This window comes from Sus scrofa, chromosome 17 (genome assembly GCF_000003025.6).
Source record: "Sus scrofa isolate TJ Tabasco breed Duroc chromosome 17, Sscrofa11.1, whole genome shotgun sequence".
NCBI lineage: Eukaryota > Metazoa > Chordata > Mammalia > Artiodactyla > Suidae > Sus > Sus scrofa.
The window spans coordinates 38043840-38064057 of record NC_010459.5 but is presented as its reverse complement, the minus strand read 5'-3'; the positions used below and the strand labels follow the sequence as shown (position 1 = coordinate 38064057).

Sequence of the window (20218 nt, the reverse complement as noted above, 5' to 3'; positions counted from 1 at the left end):
TATTCAGGTCTTTTGCCCATTTTTTCAATTGGGTTGTTGGGTTTTTTTTGCTGTTGAGTTGTGTACCTTGTTTGTGTACTTTAGAGATTAAGCCCTTGTCAGTTGCATTGTTTGAAACTATTCTTTTCTCCCATTCCATAGGTTGTCTTTTTGTTTTTTTCTGGTTTCCTTTGCCGTGCAAAAGCTTGTCAGTTTAATTAAGTCCCATTCGTTTATTTTTATTTTATTTTATTTTTTTTATCTTTTTTTGCCATTTCTTGGGCCACTCCCTCAGCATATGGAGGTTCCCAGGCTAGGGGTCTAATCAGAGCTGTAGCCGTCAGCCTATGCCAGAGCCACAGCAACGCGGGATCCAAGCCACGTCTGCGACCTACACCACAGCTCATGGCAACGCCGGATCCTTAACCCACGGCGCAAGGCCAGGGATCGAACCCACAACCTCATGGTTCCTAGTCAGATTCGTTAACCACTACACCACGACAGGAACTCCCCATTCGTTTATTTTTGCTTTTATTTCTGTTGCCTTGGGAGACTGACCTGAGAAAATATTTGTAAGGTTGATGTCAGGGAATGTTTTGCCTATTTTCTCTTCTAAGAGTTTTATGGTGTCTAGTCTTTTGTTGAAGTTTTTAAGCCATTTTGAGTTTATTTTGTGCATGTTATGTGTGTGTTCCAGTTTCCTTGATTTACATGCAGCTGTTAAGTTTTCCCAGCACCACCTGCTGAAAAGACTGTCTTTTTCCCATTTTATATTCTTGCCTTCTTTGTCAAAGGGTAATTGACCACAGGTGTCTGGGTTTATTTCTGGGTTCTCTGTTCCATTGGTCCATATGTCTATTTTGGTAGCAGTACCACACTGTCTTGATTACTGTAGCTTTGTAATATTGCCTGAAGTCTGGGAGAGTTATGCCTCCTGATTGGTTTTTGTTCCTCAGGATTGCTTTGGCAGTTCTGGGTTTTTTGTGGTTCCATGTAAGTTTTTGTTTTTTTTTGCTTTTTTTTTTGTTTAAAAAAAATTTCATTGACAACATATAGTTGATTTACAATGTTGTGCTAGTTTCAGATGTACAGTAAAGTTACTCAGTTATATATGTATGTATATATATATATATATATATACACACACATAAATATGCATATCTTTTCTTATATTCTTTTCCATTATAGGTTATTACAAGATACTGAGTGTAGTTCCCTGTGCTACACAGTAGGTCCTTGTTGGTTATCTACTTTATATATAGTAGTGTCTATACTTTAATCCAAAACTCCTAATTTACCCCTTCCCCCCTCTCCCTTTTGTTAACCATAAGTTTGTTTTCTATGTCTATGGGTCTGTTTCTGTTTTGCATACAAGTTCATTTGTATTTTTTTTTTAGATTCTACATATAAGCATATAAGCGAGGTCATATGACATTTTTCTTTGTTTGGCTTGCTTCACTTAGTATGATAATCTCCAGGTCCACCCATATTGCTGTAAATGGCATTATTTCATTTCTTTTTAAGTAAAATTCCATTATATACATATATATACACATACATACACACACACACACACACACACCACATTTTCTTTATCCATACTTCCATGTAAGTTTTGGATTGTTTGTTGCAGTTCTGTGCAAAATGTCATGGTTAATTTGGTAGGGATTGCATTGAATCTGTAGATTGCTTTGGGTAATATGACCATTTTTACGATATTAATTCTTCCATTCCAGGAGCATGGAATATCTTTCAATTTCTTTGAGTCCTCTTTAAGTTCCTTGATTAATGTTTGATAGTTCTCAGCATGTAAGTCTTTCACTTGCTTGATCAGATTTATTCCTAGGTATCTAATTTTGGGGGGTGCGATTTTAAAATGTATTGCATTTTTGTATTTCTTTTCTAATATTTCATTGTTAGAAATGCAACCAAATCCTGAATGTTAATCTTGTATCCTGCTACTTTGCTAAATTCTGTAGCTTAGATATTCCCAAATGCACTGCAGACCATGCCAGTTTTGTGTGACAAAATGGGAAAAATAAGGACATGGTAAGAAATTTATCATAATGCTAGATATATTCAAGTAAAAACATTGTGAGATTATGCTCTTCCTACACTTTTTTTTTTCTTTTTTTGCTATTTCTTTGGGCCGCTCCCACGGCCTATGGAGGTTCCCAGGCTAGGGGTCGAATCAGAGCTGTAGCCACCGGCCTACGCCAGGGCCACAGCAACGCGGGATCCGAGCCACGTCTGCAACCTACACCACAGCTCACGGCAATGCCAGATCGTTAACCCACTGAGCCAGGGCAGGGATCGAACCCGCAACCTTATGGTTCCTAGTCGGATTCGTTAACCACTGTGCCACGACGGGAACTCCCTCTTCCTACACTTTTTAATGTTGTAGTTGGTGGTAGTAAATGGCAGGGTTTGTTTGTTTGTTTTTTTCTCTTTTGGCTGCCCATGGCATATGGAGTTCCAGGGCCAGGGATCAGATCCAAGCCGCAGTTGTGACCTACACAGCAGCTGCTGCAACGCTGGTTCCTTAACCCACTGTGTCAAGTCATAGGATCTAATCTGCATCCCAGTGCTCCAGAGACATGTTTTTTTGTTTTTGTTTTTTCACGTTTTTACATGATGTTGACTCTTTTCCCAGATCAATTACATATTAAATAATATTGAGGTCAAGTTTAATCATCAAGACAGTAGAGCCACAGTCCAGGCACTTACCAGAGAACACATTAGCAAGTGCGCTAGTAATGCAAATACCTGGCAAAAGCATATCTGAGAGAAATTACTTTTAGACAGTTGCCTGAAAAATGTGCAGCTACATAATCAAGAATTTACCTCTGGATTAAACCAGTGGAGAGCGATTTCCTGGATAGCATCTTACTGGTCCTCTATAAAGTGGTAGGATGCTTTTGGCTTAGACTGAGAGTTGTCCCGTGAAGTGGCCTGATATTACCATCTCCTCGGGTCTCCAACAAAGCTTTTAGTAAAGGGTTTAATAGTTGTGTTACACAGCAGCCTCCTTGTGGGGCTCCTTCAGGGAAGTTTCTCTTTGGTCCTGGTACGAGGACCAGTTATAACTGTCTTGAGCAGTAGGCTTTGTTTTACAGACACCATGGCGACTGAGGTATAAATTAGGAGTTTGGGATTAACATATACATGCTGCTATATATAAAATAGATAACAAAGACCTACTATATGGCACAGGGAACTCTCCTCAATATTCTGTAATAACCTATTATTGGAAAAAGAATCTGAAAAAACAATGGATATATGTATAACTAAATCACTTTGCTCTACACCTGAAACTAACACAACATTGTAAATCAGCTATACTCCAATATAAAATAAAAATTAAATTTAAAAAATAGACCCCATAAACAATGTAACTGATAGATTTCCTTCTAGGGTGGGTCTGCAAAGTTTAAAGCCATGTTTATGGCCTACTCATTACAAATATATAGTTTTTTTTTTAAAACAGGCTTTGTAAATTTGATTTTACTTATTTTTGAATAAGTAATTCAGCCACATGGTTTAAAAATCAGAGGTACAGAAGTCTATATGACTAAAAGACACCTTTTCACCATTTTCCTATACCACCCGTTTCTGTTCCCTGGAGGGAACAGTTTCCTATATCAGTTTCTTATGTATATATCATGCATTTATAAGCTTATACATTTTATAGGTTCTTGTGGCTCTATTTTATGTTTTTCTTATTCTTTTTTTACTCTCAAAATTAATTTTCCTGTTTTTTATTAATAATTATAAAGTAATACATGCTCATTGCTAAAGATTCAGAAACTGAAGATAAAAAAAGCCAAAGATCTTATGCAATCTTATCACCCAGAGATGGTCACTGTTAACTGTTTTGTTTATTTTTACTTGTTTAATGTTTATGTTTTATGCTTATTTTGAGGCATTTCTCATTGCATACATATTCATCCTCATATGATTTAAAGAGTGAATGCTGATCAATATTTAAAATAAAATTTGATCATATTTTACATGCATTTTCATTTAAGAGTGTTTCATGGGGGGGAGTTCCTGCTGCAGCATAGCGGGTAAAGATCAGGTGTTGTCTCTGTGGCAGCTCGGGTTTGATCCCCAGCCCAGTGCTGTGGGTTAAGGATCCAGTGTTGTTGCAGCTGTGGCACAGGCCGAAACTGCAGCACGAGTTCGATCCCTGGCCTGGGAACTTCCGCATGCCTTGGGTGCAGCCAAAAAAAAAAAAAAGGACTGTTCATGGTCATCTTTCCTTCAGTAAATATACAATTGACCCTTGAACAATGCAGTAGTTGGGGCACCAGCTGACCCTCTGTGCAGCTGAAAAGCCAAGTGTCATTTATAGTCAGCACTCCATATACACTCTTCCTCTGTACCCTTGGTTCCTCCATATCTGTGGTTCTGCATTTGAAGATTCAACCAACTGCAAATAGTGTACTACTGTAGTATTTACTATTGAAAAAAAATCCAGAGTTCCTGTCGTGGCACAGTGGTTAACGAATCCGACTAGGAACCATGAGGTTGCGGGTTCGATCCCTGGCCTTGCTCCGTGGGTTAACGATCCAGCGTTGCCGTGAGCTGTGGTGTAGGTTGCAGACGCGGCTCGGATCCCGCGTTGCTGTGGCCCTGGCGTAGGCCGGTGGCTACAGCTCTGATTCGACCCCTAGCCTGGGAACCTCCATATGCCGTGGGAGCGGCCCAAAGAAATAGCAAAAAGACAAAAAAAATTAAATAAATAAAGAAAAAAAATCCGAGTATAAGTAGACCTGTGCAGTTCAAATCTATGTTGTTTAAGGGTCAGCAGCGCATCTGTAATATATTTTGTAATTTTAACTCTTAATTTGGAAATGATTTTAGATTTTCAGAAAAGTTACAAAAATAGTACATAGAGTTTTAGTTTACCCTTCACTTGGCTCCTTCTACTCTTAACATCCTACATAACTATAGCACAATACCTAAAGCAGAGAATTAACATTGATACAATACTATTAACTAATCTACAGACCTACAGAATTTTTACCAGTTGTTCCACTAATGTCTTTCTTTTTGGTGCAATTATCTCATCTTGCGTTTAGTTATTATATATCTTTAGTCTCTCCCAGTCTGGGACATTTCCTCAGACTTAACATTTTTAAAGGGTTATTTTGTCTCTCAATTAGGGTTTGCTTGATACTTTCTCTTGATGAAATGGAAGTTGTGCTTTTTTGGCAAGGATACCACATTTTTTGGCGTAAGGACCACAGAAGTGTGTTTATCCTCATCTCAGTGAATCATGTCAGGATATACTTGAACACTGATAATATTAACTGGTCAGTATGTTACTAATGATGGTCACTTGAGCGAGACAGTGAATGCCAGGTTTATTCACATAAAATTACTATTTTTCCCTTTGCAAATATTCTGTTCCAGTCATATTTTTATTCACTAAATTCATTATCCATACTTAATGCTTTCATGATTATTACTGTATGTGTGTGTGATTCATTTACATAAATCCATTAATGGACACTGGAGGTTTTTTATTTATTTATTTATTTTGGCCACACCTGTGGCATATGGAAGTTCCCGGGCCAGGAATCAAATCAGAACTGCAGCTGGGGCCTCTGCTATAGCTATGGCAACACCAGATCTGAGCACACTCTTTGACCTATGTAGCAGTTTGTGGCAATGCCAGATCCTTAGGCCAGGGATCGAACCCACATCCTCAGACAATGTTGGGTCCTTAACCCCCTGAGCCACAGCAGAAATTCCAGAGACATTATTTTTAATTTTTTAGTACTCTGAGCCCAATAATGAACATTTTCTTTGGGCACTTTTCTAGTGATTTCCCTGGGATGAATTGCCCTAAGGACAACTATTTCTGGGCCAAAAGTCACACACTTAAAAAGTGTATGTGGCTCTGTAGAAAAGTTAATGTCACCCAAACAAGTAGCATGTGAAAGTGACTCCCCATTTTCCTACTCTGTGGACAACATTTCTCACAGCTTCTAATTTATCTTACTGTTTTTTTTGGAATGGGGCAGAATATATATAAACAAAACACTTTTTAGAGTGGGCGGAAGTTACAAGGAGATCCATGGTTGCTATTAGTTTGTAGTTTTCTCATAATAAGTGCTGCCCCACAATGGAAAGAGATACTCTGTATAGAAGAAATTTCACCATCATTGAAATCAAGACTTAAATTCACTTGCTAGGAATAAGGTACAGGGAATTAGACAAACTGTGAAGCCCTTCTTATTCCTGGGAGTATATAAAACTTTGGTTTATGGCCAGTCTGCATATGTCTCTAAAGTAAGAGTGAACTTGGATGTCTTACTTTTCAGTGGTTGAAGGCCTCTCACTGTTGGACTTGGGAGTGTCTCCGTATTCTGGAGCAGTATTTCATGAAGTAAGTGTTCTTGTTTTCTTTTCTGGGTACTAAGAGTAAATACTCACAGATACCAAGGCTAACTTCTGTTTCATACAAACATTTTAAAAGATCTGTTTTTGAAAATCATATTTCAAAACAGCCCTTTTTTTAGGTGTTTTCTACTTGAGAAGGCGGTTCCACACTTGTAGTGGAAATGATTCAGATTAAGCCTGTAGGAGTTACTGCTGTGGCTCAGTGAGTTAGGAATCTGACCACAGTGGCTCTGTTCACTGCAGGGGCGCAGGTTTGATCCCTGGCATGGCATAGTGGGTTAAAGGATCCAGTGCTGCTGTGTAGGTTGCAGCTGTGGCTCAGATTCAGTCCCTGGCCTGGGAAATTTCATATTCCTTGGATGTGGCCATAAAAAAGCCAGCAGTTGAGACATCTGTAGAAGCTACTATTTTTATTGGCAAATAAATTGTAAACAGTTCCCAGGTCATAAATAGGTCATATGCTAATTGGCGTGTAATTATTTCTTTGGAACATGTTTTCCCCTAAAAACTGTGACAGCAATGTTGGTTTCTTAGAAAGCCCACAAAAGCCTATTTAAACTCCCAAAATTAGTTCTTAAAGAATAGTAAAATCACTCTTAGGTCACCACCATCTCTTGTTTGGGTTACTGCAGCAGCGTCCTGACAGGTTTTTCTGCCTTCACTTTTGCTCTTTTACTTTTTATTCTGCAGTCAGTGGTCTTCCTAAAATGTGAATCTGATTTTGTTATTGTCCTGTTTGGTACCTTTGAATGCTCAGCACTGACCTCAGAATAAAATCCAAACACCTTAGGGTGCACACAAAGCCCTGTGGGCCCTGTTACCCCATCAACCACATATCTTTCCACTTTCCCCTTCCCATTTTTATTGGCCTTATCGTTTAGAATAGAAGTCTTCTAATTTGACAATTTAACCCCCAATTTTTACAGTTGTCTCCCTCATACCTACTTTGAGAGTAAATTTTTTGTTTTTATAATTTTTTTTTCTAACATTCAACTTGGTTCTCATGGAGATAACTCTTTTGCCTTCATGTTTCATTATCTTTGTATTACTACGTAATGGAACCACAATAACGAGAACTATTAGCAGAAACAGATTAGGATCTGTTTAGGAGACTCTTCATGAGCACACAGTTCAGATGTGCATGGGCATACACAACACAGCCCACTAGCTATGAGAGCTCCAGGGCTGTGGGCCTTGGGCAGTATGTTTTCTAGACAGAATAGGAACCCCTTGAGAGAGTTCTGACATACTCTCATTGTGTTGCAGCATCATATTCTCTCTTGCATATATGTCTTTGCTCATGCTATTATCTCCTTATAGAGGGCTATTCTTTCCTCTTTTTCTTTCTTTTTTTTTTTTTCTTTTTCTTTTTTGGCTACACCTGTTGGGATATGGAAGTTCCTGGGTGCCAGGGATCAAATCCAAGCCACTGTTGCCTACACCACAGCTGCAACAGTACCGGATCCTCAATCCACTGTGTTGGGCCAGGGATGGAACTTCTGCCTCAGCAGCAACCTGAGCCACTGCGGAGGCAATACCAGGTCCTTTACCTCCTGTGCCACAGTGGGAACTCCCATTCTTTCCTCTTTGTGTGGTTGACTCACTATTCAGATTTAGCTTAAGCTCTGCCTCCCGCAGGAAGCCAGCCCTCATCGCTTTAGACTAAATTAGGTGTTTTTTCCTGTATCTTCCAAAGTATCTTGTGCTTATCCTTTTTATGGCTCATACTCTTGAAATTGCCTCTGTACTTGTTTTGCCCACTGTGATATAGGCTCCTCAGAACATGTACTGGTGCCCTTTCATCACTTACTCCTAGTGGCTAGCTTTGCATCTGCATGTGTATGCCCTTCCCTTCCCTCTTTCCTCTAACAAAGATTTGTTAAGTTCATGTCAAATGCCAGCTACCTACTTGGTGCTAAAAACAAGACACAGTCCTTGGCCTTATGATACCTGTATTTCTGAGAGAAACAATTTAGTGAAAAAAAAAAAAAAAGAATTTTCAAAGCAGAGAATGTCATCAGGGATAAAGAAGGTCATTTCATGATGATAAAGGGGTCAATTCATCAAGAGGGCATAACAATCCTAATGTTTATACACCTAATAACAGAGTTTCAAAGTGCATGAAGACTGATAGAATTGCAAGGAAAAACAGACAAATCTCCAATTATAGTCTAAGATTTCAGTAGCCCTCTGTTAATGATTGATAAAACAAGCAGACAGAAAATCAACAAGGATATAGAAACCTTGAACAGCGTGCCAACCAACTTGACCATGTCATTGACATTTGCAGAACATTTTATCCAATAACAGCAAAACATGTAATCTTTTGTAAATGAGATTACTTTTTTTAAAAAATTGAAGTTTAGTTGATTTACTTAATGTGTTACTTTATGTGTTAGTTTCTGGCATATAGTGTTTTCAAGTGTTCAGGGAACATTTGCAAGATAGACCGTATTCTGAGCCATATAACAAGGCTCAACAAATTTAAAAGGATTGAAGTCATATAAATGATATTCTTTGGCCACAGTGGAATTAAGTAAAAAATTAATACCAGAAAGGTACCTGGAAAATCCCCAAATGATTAGAAACTAAATAACATATTCCTCAATAACTCCTGGATCAAAGAAGAAATCAGAAGGAAAATTAGTATTTTGAACTGAATGAAAAGGAAAAAACAACCTACCAAAATACGTGGGATGTTGGTAAAGCAGTACTTAGGGGAAATTTATAGTGTTCATTGCCTACTTTAAAAAAGAGGGGGGTTCCCTGAAGGTTCTTTGTGATGCGAACTCTGATTTACTGTCTTACCTTTCGCATATCAAGCTGCTTTGCACTGTGGCCAAAAAAAAAAAAAAAAAAAAGAATTTTTTAAAATAAATAATTTAAAAGAGGAAATGTCTCAAATCATTAACCTCAGTTTCTACCTTAAGAAACTAGAAAAAGAAGATAAAGTAAGCAGAAAAAAAGAAATAATGAAGATCTGAGTGAAAAATGAAATAGAAAATAGAAAAACAATATTAAAAGTCACGGAAAAAACATTGGTTCTTTGGGATGAACAGTAAAATTGGTAAACATTTATGAATGGTGGATATGTTCACTATCTTGATTATGGTGATGGTTTCATGAGTATATACATAGGTCAAAACACACCAAGTTGTAAACTTTGCATATATATGCAGTTTATTGTACCAGCTACACCTCCACAAAGCTAAATTTTTTAAAAATGTGATTTCAGTTAAGAGGTAAATACATGTAGAAAAATAAAGTCAAATAAAAGGATAAAGAATGATGATCATGTGTGGCTGTTTTGGTGTGTTCGAGAAAGCACTCTGAGAAAGTGGAATTTGAATAAGAGAACTAAATGAAGCGAGCAAGCCATTGGTGGGCCTGATTTGGGAATGAGCTTGGCATTTGAGAGTTGCAGGAGGATGGCTGGCATTGTTAGGGCAGAATGAGCAAAGAGGAAAATAATAGAGATAAGTTGTAAGAAGTTAGGGGTCTGATTATGTAGGCCTTCAAAAAAAAAAAAAAAAAAAAGCTGTGCCTGCAGCATTCAGAAGTTCCCGGGTCAGGGATCTACCTGTGCTGTAACCGAGCCACAGCAGTGACAATGCGGGATCCTTAACTCACTGAGCCACAAGGGAACTCCTGTAGGACTTTTTATAGACATGGTTAGGAGTTTGGATTTCCTGTCCATCTACCTATGTATCTTTCCCCCCCAATTTTATTGAGATATAATTGATAGATAGCACTGTGTAAGTTTAAGGTGTACAGCATAATGATTTGACTTTTATATATCATGAAATGATGACCATAGGAAGATTAGTGAACTTCCATCATCCATAGATAGAACATTAAAGAAATAGAAAACATTTTTTTTTCTTTGTGATGCAAACTCTGGGTTTACTGTCTTAGCTTTCATATGTGATGTATAGCAGTGTTAATTATATTTATTATGTTGTACTTTACATCCTTAGGACTTATTTATCTTATAACTGGAAGTTTGTATCTTTTGACCATCTTCATCTAATTTCCCCTCCCTCTCGTGTAACCACAAATCTGATCTGTTTTTCTATGAGTTTGTTTTTGAATTATCATTGACCTGCTACACTAAGTTAGTATATTCAATGTTTCTATACATTTTTAGATGATCACCGTAATAAGTCTAGTTCTCATTTGTCACCATTCAAAGATATTGTATGACTACTGGTTATATTTCCCAGAGTGTACATTTCATACCTGTGACTCAATTTATTTTCTCATCTGAAAGTTTGTACCTCTTAATCTCCCTCACCTATTTCACTCCTCCTGCACCCTCTCCCCTTTAGCTATCTTTTAATATAATTGTTTTTAATGTCCAGAGTTTGTAATATGAGGACTAGAGCTTCTTCCCGGACTCAAATTTATAAATTCTCAGTTGGCTGGTGAAGCCACTTGGAATACTTCTTGTCTAATTTGGTTTCTAGGAAGACTTCATTCAAGCCCTTCATGGTTACTCAAGTGGAAATATGTCATTCATCTTCTCCAGCTCTTTCTCATATTCTTCAATCCGCACCTTTAAGAAAGAAAAAAACTCAGCACAGCACTCGTGCATCTTTTTCTTTAGTGTCCTCCTGGACAGTATATTTATGCTGTGTCACGAGAAACTTCAGGGCATTAAACTTCTTTTCAAAGTCGTCTGCCAAGGCCGCCTTCACCACACTGGCCTTGTAAGTGGAGTGCATAGTAGGTGGTTCTCAGGTAGGGTAGCCAATCTGGAGGTGAGGATCTTATTCTAGGATTTCAGGAAGTTAGCAGTGGCCTTTGGGTCTTAGAGTATGATCTCTTCAAAAGCTCTCCAGCCAATGACTTTTAGAGCAAGTTTTGTCCAGCCGTCTTGAGAGCCTTTACTGACTTGGTGGCCCACAACAGCAAGTGGATTTTTTTTTTTTTTGTCTTTTTGCTATTTCTTGGGCTGCTCCCGCGGCATATGGGGGTTCCCAGGCTGGGGGTCAAATCGGAGCTGTAGCCACTGGCCTACGCCAGAGCCACAGCAACGCGGGATCCGAGCCGCGTCTGCAACCTACACCACAGCTCACGGCAACGCCGGATCGTTAACCCACTGAGCAAGGGCAGGGACCGAACCCGCAACCTCATGGTTCCTAGTCGGATTCGTTAACCACTGCGCCACAACGGGAACTCCTGGATTTTATTTTTTATTGTGTTAGGAAGACACTGGACTTTTTTTTTTTTAATGGCCGTACCCGCAGCATATGGAAATTTCTGGGCCAGGGATTAATCCAAGCTGCAACTGTGACCTGTGCAGCAACTGCAGCAACACTGAATCCTTTAACCCACTGCATCAGGCCGGGGATCAAGCCCTCGCCTCAACAGCGACCTACGCCGCTGCAGTCAGATTCCTGCCACAGCAGGAACTCCAACATCATGGACTTTTAAACTAGGAGGGAAGGCAGTCATATTTATTTTACATTTAATAAGTATTGCTGTGGTGATGATCATTTTGTAATGTATAGAAATATCAAATCACTATGTTGTGCATCTGAAACTAACAGGGTTGTAGGTCAATTATACTTCTATTTAAAAAAAAAAAAAAAGAATGTACGGCTTTGGCCTTAGTTCAGAGTTGTACTGAAAAAGGTTAAGTTCTGGAGTTCCTACTGTGGCACAGCAGGTTAAGGATCCGGTGTTGTCTCTGTGGGAGCGTAGGTTTGATCCTCCTCTGGGGAATGGGTAAAGAATCTTATGTTGCTACAGCTGAGGTGTAGGTCACAGCTGCAGCTCAGATTTGACCCTTGGCCTGGGAACTTCCATGTGCCATGAGGGTGGCTAAAAGAGAAGGGGGAAAAAAAAGAAAAATAGTCCTAGAAGGTAAGGAAAAGCTTAGTATTCCTGCCACACTGGAACTGAGGTTCTCTTGGATTTGTAACCTTCTTTTCATTGAAAATAAACACTAAGATCTTTTCTAAGGTTTAAAAAAATCTGTAGTCTGGAGGGAAATTGACTCTAGGGGCAAGAGTTGAGAGCAGGGAAAATGACTAGGATGCTTATGTAATAGTCAAAGCAGGATGATCATGGCTTTAAACTAGGGTGGTTACAACAAAAATGGTGAAAAGTGATTAGAGTCTATAAATTCTAGTTATATTTTTAGAGGTAAACTTGTTTATAAGTTTGATGTGAGCTATGAAGGCAAGAGAGAATTTAAGGATACCATTCAAGATAGCGGTTTTTTGTCTGAGCAACTGAGTGAATGGTGGTGTTATTTAATGAGGAAGCAAGTTTTAGTTGGAGTGGGAAATAGAGTTCAGATTTCATCATGTTAAGTTTGACGTGCTTATTAGCTGTCCCAGTGTCAGGGTTGAGGCATTTGGCCATATAAATGTGAAACTCAAGAAGAGAGATCCAGGCTGGAGGTATAAAATTGGGATCTATCTGCCTATAAATGATATTTGAAAACATGGTACTGGATGTGATCACCTAGCATGATAACCAGCCTCCAAGATGGCCCCTGAAGGGAGTTCTCATCATGGCTCAGTGGTTAATGAACCCAACTAGCATCCATGAGGATGCAGGTTCGATCTCTGGCCTCGCTCAGAGGGTTAAGGATCCAGCATTACCATGAGCTGTGGTGTAGGTTGCAGACATGGCTTGGATCCTGCGTTGCTGTTACTGTGGTGTAGGTTGGCAGCTACATCTCTGATTCGACCCCCTAGCCTAGGCACCTCCCTATGCTGTGGGTGTGGCCCTAAAAAGACAAAAGACAAAAAAAAATAAAAAAGATGGCCCATGAAGATCTCCACTTCCTAGTATTTACCCTCATGAAGTCTTCTCTCACATGTGCCGGAGCTAGTCTGTGTGACCAATAGAATACAGCAGAAGTGATGGTATGTCACGTCCAAGATTAGGTTAGAAAAGACACTGCATCTTCCATTGTAAACTTTCTCTCTCTTGAAGCACGTGCTCTGGGGAAGCCCTGTCATGAACAACTTTAAGGAGCCTTCATGGTGAGGAATTGATAGCCAAGTAAACTTAGAAGCAAATATTTAACCTCTTTTACATATCGCAACCCCAGCAACAACTTGGCTGCAATCTTATAAGATACTCTGTGCCAGAACCACTCAGTAAAGCTGCTTCTGGATTCCTGACTCTTAGACACTGCATGAGATAATAAATGTGTATTGTTTTAAGCTATTAAGTTTTAGGATAATTTGTTACGCAGCAATAGATAACTAAGATACCTAGGGAGTGAATTTGCATAAAGAAGAATACCAGGGGAGTTCTCTGGTGGCTTAATGGTTAAGGATCCAGGATCCATCATTGTCACTGCTGTAGCTTGGGTTCAGTCTCCGGCCGGGGAACTTCCACAGGCCACAGGAGTGGCCAAAACAAACAAAAAACAATACCAGGACCTGGAGCACTCTAGTACATTGAGGTTAAGGTTGGGAAGGAGAAAAGAAACTAGCAAATAAAGCATAAAAGGAGGAAAATCAAGAGAATGTAGTTCATGGAAGCTAATGAAGAAAGTGCTTCAAGGAGGGAGTTAAAAACTATGTCAAATGCTTTTTCAAGGTTGAGAAAATTTTTATTGAAGATTGATGATTGATTTGCCAAAATTGAGATATTTGAACTTTGACAACAGCAATTTCAGTGGAGTATAGGGGCAAGAGACTAATTGAAATACATTGAGGGAAAGATGTGGAAAGGATACAGACAACCTTTTTGAGGAGTTTTTCTCTAAAGGAGGGCAGAGAAATGCTATGGTAGCTGGAGGGAGATGTCTAGTGAAGATTTTTAAAATATGAGGACCTGTTTAAAAAGAGGCAGAGAAATGATGAAAAGGATGTGGGTTCAATCCCTGGTGTTGCTCGGTGGGTTAAGGATCCTGTGTTGCTGTGGCTATGGTATAGGCTGGCAGCTGTAGCTCTGATTCAACTCCTAGCCTGGGAACTTCCATATGACACAGATGTGGCCCTAAAAAAGAGAGCTAGTGAGAGAAAACGAAGACCTGCATGTTTGAATGCTGATGAGAATAATTCAGTGGATAAAGAAATTGATGATGTAAGAAATGATAATCAAGTGAGCAGTGTCTTTGAGGAGGCAAGAAGGAATGGGATCCAGTTCACAGGTGAAGGATTTGGTTTTAGGAAGAAAGGAAGTTCATCTGTTGTTAGTAAGAGAACAGTAGAGAATATAGGTGTAGGTGCAGTAAACTGGTCCACTGGTAGTGGGAAAACAAGGTGGTGCTTTCCTCAGTGAATTCCGCATACCACAGACGTGACCGGAAGAAAAAGGAAATAAGATTTTCAGATTATGGGCTACAAGTGAGAGGTGGGGAAGGAAGTTGGAGGTTGAGCAGAGAGGAAAATGTGAAATAGTCCTTTCCGAAAAAAATGTCAAATGAATAAATGGGAGAGCTCTACCTAGCCAGTCAACCATCATTTAAAATGTTATTTCTCTGTGAAAGTGTATTCTTAGATAAAATGAGGGAGTCTGAAACAAATTCTTACTCCTCATCATGCATGCATGTGTGAGTGTGTGAAGGGGGAAGAGGTAGGGATTTCTAGCTATGAGGAGCATACTAACTCTCCCTTTAGAACTGTTAACCTTTAAGAAATCTGAATTAAGGGGCAAGAACTGTTGCTTCCCTGAACACAGTGAGGACAGCTTCAAACCCAGAGTCCCTTGCTCCTCATTTCTGAATATGGGTTAATTTGCTTGTAAGCTGGGATTCATAAAGCAAGAGGTACCTATATTTTAATGTAGTTTTGTTAAGTAATAAAGTACTATAAAGAAAATTATACGAAGCCAAGTGGGAAGAACACTTTTGGAGAGAAAATTCATTGCTTTGTATTGTTTCTTAATCTTTATCAGATTTTATTATCTACTTCTAAGGAAAGGTAAAAATATGTGAAAGTGGAGAAGAAAAATCTGCACAGGAGAGAAAAAAGGAATTTAGCAACCACAGGTTAGATTTTATGACTGCCTTCGACAAATGTTTCTGTTTTCTGTGTTTAGTCAAGTACTGATAAGAAAATTGTGAGTTTATCCATATATATATATACACACACACACACACACACACACACATACCCTACCCTGACTGATAGTGGTCACCTAAATGGAAATGAAGCATAAAAACAAATTGTATTCAGTGTGTGATTCTCTACAGTATGATATGCAGTTAAACTAACTACTGTTACATGTTAGTTCATTATGGAAATGAGCCCAATTGCTGATAAACTTTTGAGAACAGTTTGTTCTGTTATTTCTGAGACCTATGTAACGCCACTCTAAACTATCAGCGAAGCATTAAAACACGTTGAAAGCAGGCTAATGGTAATAAAAATATCTACTTCTTACAAAGATAAATGCAAAAAAGAATCCATTAGTAGATAGTTGTAAAAGTTTAATTCTTTTAGAACTTTGAAAGGCAAAGCTGATGCCCCTATTTTCAAAAAGAGGTAAAAAGTTATTTCAGGTAGCTAACATTTTGAGGTTTACTATATGCTAGACACTATGTTAAGTACTTTGTGAACATTACTCCTTAATTCTCCCAAGAATCCTGTGAAATAGGTCACTATACTTATTTTACAGCCGAGGAAACTAAGGCTGAGAGAGGAAAACAGCTTGCCCAAAGGTCCATAGGTGGAACCTGATTTTAAACGTGACTCTGAACCCAAAGCCATATTCTTTCTACCACACTAGCTTGTTCTAACTAAAAAAAGCCTGTCAGTGACCTTTACAGTATCACAGGACACATTTTTACACATGGTTGGGAGTTAGGAAGAGGTCCTTCCGAGTCACCATCAGGGTCTCACTAAAACCAAGTCATGCACTTTCCTTCTGCTTTGGGGAACTGGTGAGCTGGCTTGCAATAGCAGACCAACTATCCTTGCCTAGAACAACTACACTATCAGGAGGAATTAAAAAAAATATATGTTTGATGTCATTGGAAAGTACCAAGATAGCCAGGACTTGAGGGCCTAGTGCAAAAAGTGGAAAGTGCAAAAAGTGAAATTGACAGTCTGAACTGCTCTCTCCATGATGCATTTTTCCAACTTGTAAGTGGCACAAGCTGAGGGGGCAGAGAAGGAGAAGAGAAGTTGACTGGTAAGAGGCTATGGAGCTAACCAGAGCTCTTGGCAGTCTAACAGTGCTGGGGAAATACAGATTTGAGTGTACTTCCAACCAAAGTGGTAGGGGCTCTGTCAAAGGACTTGGCTTCTAGATCCGTCCTCTAAAGGACTGTGCTCAAAGAATAAGGGTAGATCATATATGGGCTGGTCTTAAAAAGACTGAATCCAGCTTCAAATTAGCTAAACCCCTAATTAGATTAAGGTGATACAATTCCATCTAATTACTTGCCAGAAGCTTAAAGATACCCTTTCTGGAAGAAAATTCAGAACCTCTACAATTTCTCTTGCACACTGTCCATCATTCCATTAAAAATTAAGAAGCATAGTAAAAGAAAAGTAGATACTAAAAACAGATTCACAGGTGATCTAGATATTGGAGTTATCAAAACTTGGACTTTAAAATGATCATGAGCAGTAATTAATATGTTCAAAAAATTAATATGTTTAAGATAGTTTAACCAGGAAACTGGAATATATAAAAATGATCAAATGGAAATTCTATTACTAGAAAACATAATAACAAGAATGCAGTAGGCAAGTGTGACAGCAGATTACACACAGCTAAAGAGAGGATTAGTGGTCTGGAAGATAGGTCTGTAGAAAATATCCAAACAGAAGCTTGGAGAGAAAAGGATAGAAAATAGGGGGGTAAAAGTGAGAGAGACCTATGAGATACAGTAAAAAAACATTTAACATACCTACAAATAGATTTTCAGAATGGAAAGAGATAAGATGAGGCAGAAACAATATTTGGGGAGATTATTAGCTGAAAAAATTTTAAACGTGTGAAATAATTCAAGAAACTCTTTAAACCCAACAAGGATAAATTTAAAGAAAAACATACATTAAAATAAAACTGCTCAAAGCCAAAGTAGATTAAAAACAGCCAAAAAGGGATAGTTCTCTTTAAAGAGAAATAAGATGGAAACTAACTTTTCAACAAAAATGGTGGAATCCAAAAGACAATAAAAAGATATCTTTACAGTGCTGAAAGAAAATATCTACTGACATAGTATTCTATACTAAGTGAAAATATCTCTCAGAAATGAAGGCAAAATAAAGATAGTTCCAAGCAAATAAAATTGATAGAATTTATTGCCAGCAGACTCACATTTTTAAAAATACAAAAAGGTAGAAGGTTTATGATCCTCAACATCATCATGGAATACAGGAAGGAAGAAATAGCAGTGGAAAAAGCAAATATATGGATGGATTAATCTAAATAAGTACTGACTGGGAGTTCCTGTCAGTAAATAAATAAATAATAAATAGTAACATATACGTACTAACAATAGTAATAATGTCTTGTAGGTTTAAAATATATGTAAAATTAAAGCTATAAAAACAATAGCATGGCTCAGTGGTTAAGGAACCCAACCAGGAATGATGAGGATGCGGGTTTGATCCCTGGCCTCACTCAGTGGGTTAAGGATCTGGCATTGCCGTGAGCTGTGGTGTAGTTTGCAGATGCAGCTCGATCCTGTGTTGTTGTGGCTGTGGTGTAGGCTGGCAGCTGTAGCTCTGATTTGACCCCTAGCCTAGAAACTTCCATATGCCACAGGTGTGGCCCTAAAAAGCAAAAAGAAAACAAAAACAAACAAACAATAACAGAAAAGTCTGGGAGTAGCTATATGGAGTGTGAAGTGGTGAAAGTAATCATTTATGTTATACTTTAATTAAGGTCAAAGACATGTGTCATAATCTGAAAAGTAACCACTAAAAGAACAGTAGCTAAATGTGTAGCTAATGGAGGGAAATGGAGTAATAAGAAAAATAGTGAAACAACCAAAAAAGAAGAAAAAATGCTATAGAGAAAGTGGGACAAATGGAAAATGAAATGGTAAGATGGTAAACTTAAACACATGTATCAGTAATTACGGTAAATGTAAATAGACTAAAATGCAGCTAAAAGATAATGATTGTCAGATTGGGTTTAAAAATAATTATATACTGCTTTTAAGAAACAAATATAAGGACATATAAAAAAGCAGAAAGTAAAAATGTAGCAAAAGCTCTTTTATGCAAACATTAGCCCAAAAATCTGATGTAGCTATATTAGTATTAGACAAAAACACTTTAAGACGAGAAACATTTCTAGAGGTCAAGAGGATTATTTTATAATGATAAAAAGATCAATTCACCCAGAAGATATAATTCTACATATATATTCATATAACAACATAGCTTCAAAATATATAAAGCAAAAATGACATGACTAAAGGAGAGACAAATACACAATCATAGAGCATGATTTTTAACATATTTTTTTTAGTCACCGATATGATAAACAGGCCAAAAAAATCAATAAGGATATAGCAGATTTGAACAAATCATTAACAGACAATCTAGATGTCATACATAGAATGTTATACCTGTAAATGTTAGTGTGCACGTTCTTTTCAAGTGTGCATGGAGTACTTACCAAAACTGACCATATAATGGACCACAGAGCCAGTCATGACACATTTTAAATAACTGAAATCACACACAGTATTGTCTGTTATCACAGTAATAAATACATTACAAAAATATAAAAAGAAAACTTACAAATAATTGGAAGGTAAACACTTTAGTCTCAAAGAAGAAATCTCTGTGGAAATTATAGTATTTTGAACTGAGTGATACTGAAAAAACAACATATCAATTAGTATGATGCAGCTCTGGCCATACTCAAAGGAAAATTTACTGCTTTAAGTAAATACGCAGTTGACCCTTGAACAACACAGATTTGAACTGTGCAGTTACACTTATATGCATTTTTTTTTCAATAAATATATCCTGTAGTACTACACAATCTAAGGTTGGTTGAATTCAAGGATGCAGAACCATGGATATGGAGGGCCAACTGTAAATTTATATTCAGATTTTTAACTGTGTGGAAGGTCACCACTAACTCCCATATCGTTTGAGGGTCAACTGTGTTAGGGACGAAGAAAGTCTGAAAATCAGTGATCTAGGTATCATTAGAAAAAAATAAAGCAATTATCCCCAGAAACAGTGGAAGAATTGTATATTGTAACGTTTAGAAATGAATGAAGTAGGAGTTCCCATCATGGTTCGGTGGTTAATGAACCCAACTAGGAACTGTTAGGATGCGTGTTCAATCCCTGGCCTCACTCAGTGGGTGAAGGATTCAGCGTTGCCGTGAGCTGTGGTGTAGGTTGCAGACGTGGCTCAGATCTCACGTTGCTGAGGCTGTGTTGTAGCCCGGCAGCTGTAGCTCCAATTGGACCCCTAGCCTGGGAACCTCCATATGCCACAGATGCAGCCCTAAAAAGCAAAATAAATAAATAAATAAAATAAAAAATAGATACCGTAATAAAAATAATTTAAAAAAATAAATTAATGAAGTAGAAAAGAAAAGTGTAATAATCTGCAGTTCCCTTGTGGCCTAATGGATTAAGGATCTGGCATCACTTCTGTGGTGCAGGTTTTACCCCTGGCCCAGGAACTTTTGCTCTGCCATGGTGGAGCCAAAAAAAAAGTTAAATAATCAGTAAAGCCCAAAGTTGGTACTTGAAAGACTAATACAATTAAGAAAAATCTCCGACAAAATTTGTCAAGATAAAACAGAGAAGTTGCACGTTACCAATATTGTGAATGAAAAGGGAACATCACTGTACTTCCTATAGGCACCAACAAATAAAATATTATGAACAACTTCATGCCAAAATTTTGAGAACTTATATGAAATG

At 38.0% G+C, this 20218-nt stretch overlaps 1 protein-coding gene and 1 pseudogene across 3 annotated transcripts in view; one reads left to right on the top strand and one right to left on the bottom strand.

Moving 5' to 3' along the window:
* The window catches only part of PIGU (phosphatidylinositol glycan anchor biosynthesis class U), a 121408-nt gene that overhangs the window by 17053 nt on the left and 84137 nt on the right, over nt 1–20218 (top strand). The window contains 1 exon segment of one of the 3 annotated variants that reach the window (NM_001185136.1): nt 6312–6376. The exons of 1 other annotated variant lie outside the window; for it this stretch is intronic. In NM_001185136.1, the coding sequence (NP_001172065.1) occupies nt 6312–6376 (65 nt within the window). 3 annotated transcript variants of the gene reach the window in all.
* Nucleotides 9382–18982, bottom strand: LOC102160747 (annotated as a pseudogene).